The sequence below is a fragment of the Austrofundulus limnaeus genome, unplaced genomic scaffold, assembly GCF_001266775.1.
Source record: "Austrofundulus limnaeus strain Quisiro unplaced genomic scaffold, Austrofundulus_limnaeus-1.0 Scaffold1587, whole genome shotgun sequence".
Lineage (NCBI taxonomy): Eukaryota > Metazoa > Chordata > Actinopteri > Cyprinodontiformes > Rivulidae > Austrofundulus > Austrofundulus limnaeus.
Genome location: NW_013953989.1, coordinates 35,448 through 39,428, shown reverse-complemented (window position 1 = coordinate 39,428; position 3,981 = coordinate 35,448). Strand labels below are relative to the sequence as shown.

The window sequence follows — 3,981 nt, the reverse complement described above, 5'->3', positions numbered from 1 at the left end:
GTGTGTGTGTGTGTGTGTGTGTGTGTGTGTGTGTTCTGACAGCCACCAGGGCCAAGATGAGCATGATGAACTCCATGTCTCGTATGCGGGGCCAAGAGAAAGGGCCGGGCTACACGCAGACCGAGACCATGCTGGGGGATTCCATGCAGAGGTTTGGCCGGGAGCTCGGAGAGGAGTCCACCTTTGGTGAGTTTCTGCCCCTGAGAGCTTCAAACAGAAACTTCTTACTAGCTGTACGAGAACAAAATGACACCATTTTATTCCATCAAAGACACAGTCTTTAAATATCTATGAGGCGTTCAGCTGCAGAAAATGTGTTTTGAGTCATCTCTGCCTTCTTTTTTTTTTCAGGTCTTGCTCTGATTGATGTTGGAGAAGCCATGCGTGAGCTGGGTGAGGTAAAGGATGCTCTGGACATGGAGGTGAAGCAGAACTTCATCGACCCGATGCAGAACCTCCACGAAAAGGACATCAAGGAGATTCAGGTACAAGCGCTGCACTCTGTTGCACAACCGAAGGTCACAAGCAGAGTAATAATTGTTAGGAACGTTAACTGTAAGGTTGAAATTTTGCAGCATCACCTGAAGAAACTGGAGGGCCGCCGCCTGGACTTCGATTATAAGAAGAAGCGTCAGGGCAAAGTGACGGACGACGAGATCAAACAGGCTCTGGAGAAGTTTGACGACTCGAAAGAGATCGCTGAGCAGAGCATGTTCAACCTGCTGGAGAGTGATGTAAGCGTTACACAAAACTGTGCAAAGCTTTCAGTCTTTTAAGCCCCCATCTCCAGCAGGGTACACCCTGGTCAGGTCACATTTCCATCACAGGGAGACAATTTAGAGTATCAGTTAACCCAACACTCTTGCCCCCTATTGGTGCGCCATTGGTATTGCAGCATTGTCTGTTTAGTCATAAATATTTAAATATTCAGCTGATTGGTTTAATTTACCTCTGAAGTTTGATTCATTTTTATTTCATTTGTAATTTGTGTAATATATTATGTGAACAGATTGAACAGGTGAGCCAGCTGGCTGCGTTGGTCCATGCTCAGGTGCAGTATCATTCCCGGGCTGCTGAAATCCTCACACAGCTCTCCAGTAAGATTGATGAACGGTGAGTACCGTTCTGCTTTATTCTGAATGTAGTTTTAAAAAACAATAAGTACAGACGTCAATATTTGTTCTGAATATTTAGTTTTAAAGTTTATCCACGATGCCAAAGCAGCAGAACTTTGATTCCTCATCTTCCTGTTCGCAGGATAAGGGACACCTCTGGCAAACCAAAGAAGGAGTTTATTGCAAAACCACGAACGTCTCTGGAGTTATGCATCAGTGAGAACCACAACGGAGGCATCCACGGAGCTCGTTCTCCAGGTGAGATCAGAGACTTCACGCTTTCAAAATGCGTCCCCAAACTAGTCCAGGGTCCTGTGGGTGCACTAAAGCTCACAATATGGTTTATCATCAGCCAGCTGGACGACGCACAGGGTTTATTTTCACACACACCTTTCATAGCCCTGAAATACAATATCGAGCTCCTGGGAAACCCCCTTCCACTGCGGTATACGTCACTGCATGGGGTTTCTTCCTGCTGGAGTCTACACATTTTTACAAAAATAAACAATCCGAGACCTGATGTTATTTGTCAGCAATTCTGTCCCAGCTAAAGCTCTACAATTTTTATCTGACAGATTCCTCCGTGCACAATGTCTGTTATATCTCCATCCAGGAGTTTTTGGCCATGTTTGCTTTCAGGTAGCCTACAGCAGTGGGCTTCTGGAAGCGAGTAGTTTATTTATTTTATTTTTTTAAGTGAGTGTTTGAAGCAAAATGCAGCGTCCGAGCGCTTTCAGCAGAACCACTGCCATGAACCTCTAACCAATCACACAATAAGTTCTTATAAGTTCGACCAGCGGGTTGCGACAAGAAGGGGCCAAAATGTCGACAGTGCGAACAAAATGATGCAATTTTCATCATGAAGCTGCAACAATCCAATCCGATATCGACAGTTCAGCTGGAGCATACTGGGCACTTGAGTCACTTCTTATCAGGGAAGTCCTCTCATGACAAGACAAACCATATGTTACATTATTTCTCTGTGAAAGATAATTTGTGGACTATGATCTGTTAATTTAGCTTTTTACTGTTATGAAGAAATCAGTACAGAAAAAGAAGGAGCAAACAGTTCCCTCATATGGAAAAGAATACACTAGGCATGTTTTTATTCACTTGTTAGCAACATCAAGTTAAAGCTGCAATTAAACATAAAGGCTTTTAATTTCACAGCCATGCAGGCTCTGCTGTTAGCATCATTTACTCTCCCTTATATTCCACCTGATACTGGATAACTTCACACCGAAATCAAAACAAACGTGGAGGCAGTGAGTCAGATTAATATGTTGTTAATGTTAGAGGGATAGATTGGGTTTTTTTGGAGGTTGGTTTCTGTGGAGGCGGTCGATATCGGCAGCAGAAAGCCGTCTGAACAGCCTCAGTTTGGAGAAACAGAGGTTTGTTTGAACCAGGGCATTGAGCTGACAGCTTTTTCCAAGTGGGGCCAAGACCAAAGTGAATTTCTGTCATCTAAAAACAAATCCAATCTTGAAGATCTAAAGGCGCAGTGGAGCAGTGGTTAGAGGCTTTCCTGCTTCAACACACTTGTTGTAATCCAGTGGGTCATTACCAGGTTTCTGCTGAGGAGGCCAGTTGTAGAGCTGGGCGGTATGACCCAAATTTTATATCACAGTATTTTCAACAATTACACCGGTTTCACGGTATTTGACGGTATTTTTTTTTCCTCACAGCTCAGCTGATAATAAAATGTACAAACTTTGCTTATTGACTTTTTTCTTTTACTTTACCTCTGTATCACTGTTTCCTTCCTCTTGTACATCTTTTCTTCTTCGCCTGGTTGTAGACAGTAATCATGCATTTAGGTCCGATCGTGAAGGGTTGAGAAAAAAATCATTATCTAGTCTATCGTTACGTGTTAATAAAATACGTTAAGAAAATAAGGACGACTCACCTTGCACACCAGTCAACTCCGCTACACTACAAAACTACTTCCCCCTGGGCTTTTCACAATAGAAGCACACTGGAGTCTCCATGCAATAACGTCTCCATTATAACGTAGCGCGTTAAATCTAACCGTGCACGTCACTGAAGAGTTGTTTACTATTCAACGTTGGTGAAAATGGGATGTTTTTTTTTTACGTCAGACCATATAAGCGGCTGAAACACACCACCCGCCGCCAGTTGTTCCAACAATAACGTTAGCATGCTTTGCGCTTAGCGGTGCTACAACGAAATGTGTCCCCAGGGAAACAGCTCACTGGCGGCCGCGAAGAAACGTTCCGCACGTGTTCAGGCTATTTACACCGGTATTCAGAAAAGTCATATCATAACAAAAATAAAAACTGGTTTTCGGTACAAAACGGTATACTGCCCAGCACTAGCCAGCTGTTTGTTGTAATCAGGTGTTTTGGAGCAGGAAAATCTAAAAAGTTACCTTTGTATTACTTTTCAAATATCTGTAGTCAGCAATATGTTACAGAAATCACTTCATGATGAAATGTGGTAAACATGACATGGAAGACAAACTGTCTGATGAAAAAGTAATGAAGTGTAAACTGATACACACTTCCTGTTCTGCATTACATCTAATTGTGATCGACGCATTCTTTAGTGTAAAAAAAATTATTTTGATGCGGAAGTCTAGAACTAAATATCTGCATCTCTTCGCTCTTCTCCTCCCCACTCTGATCTTTCTTCTTGTAGGTGCCAGGTCTCCAGGTGAGCCCGGTCAAACTTGTTTCTACATCTGTGTGTTAATCCGTTCACGTTAACATCTTTTTTTTTTCATTTTACACTGAAACGCTTCCTCCTCTTCCATCCCCGACCACTTCCCCTCCCTCCCTCGTACTGTTTTCCACCTTTGCAGCAAGGTCTCCAGGTGAGACAAGAGTGATGTCCTTTTTTTTAC

General features: G+C 43.0%; 1 protein-coding gene across 3 annotated transcripts in view; it reads left to right on the top strand.

The window, feature by feature from the left end:
- The window catches only part of LOC106535840 (endophilin-A1), a gene marked incomplete at its 5' end in the record, with an annotated part of 11,736 nt that overhangs the window by 3,374 nt on the left and 4,381 nt on the right, over positions 1–3,981 (top strand). For 2 of the 3 annotated variants that reach the window (XM_014032962.1, XM_014032961.1), the window contains 6 exon segments: positions 43–186; positions 352–485; positions 576–734; positions 1,010–1,113; positions 1,258–1,373; positions 3,777–3,791. In XM_014032962.1, coding sequence (XP_013888416.1) covers positions 43–186; positions 352–485; positions 576–734; positions 1,010–1,113; positions 1,258–1,373; positions 3,777–3,791 — 672 coding nt within the window. 3 annotated transcript variants of the gene reach the window in all.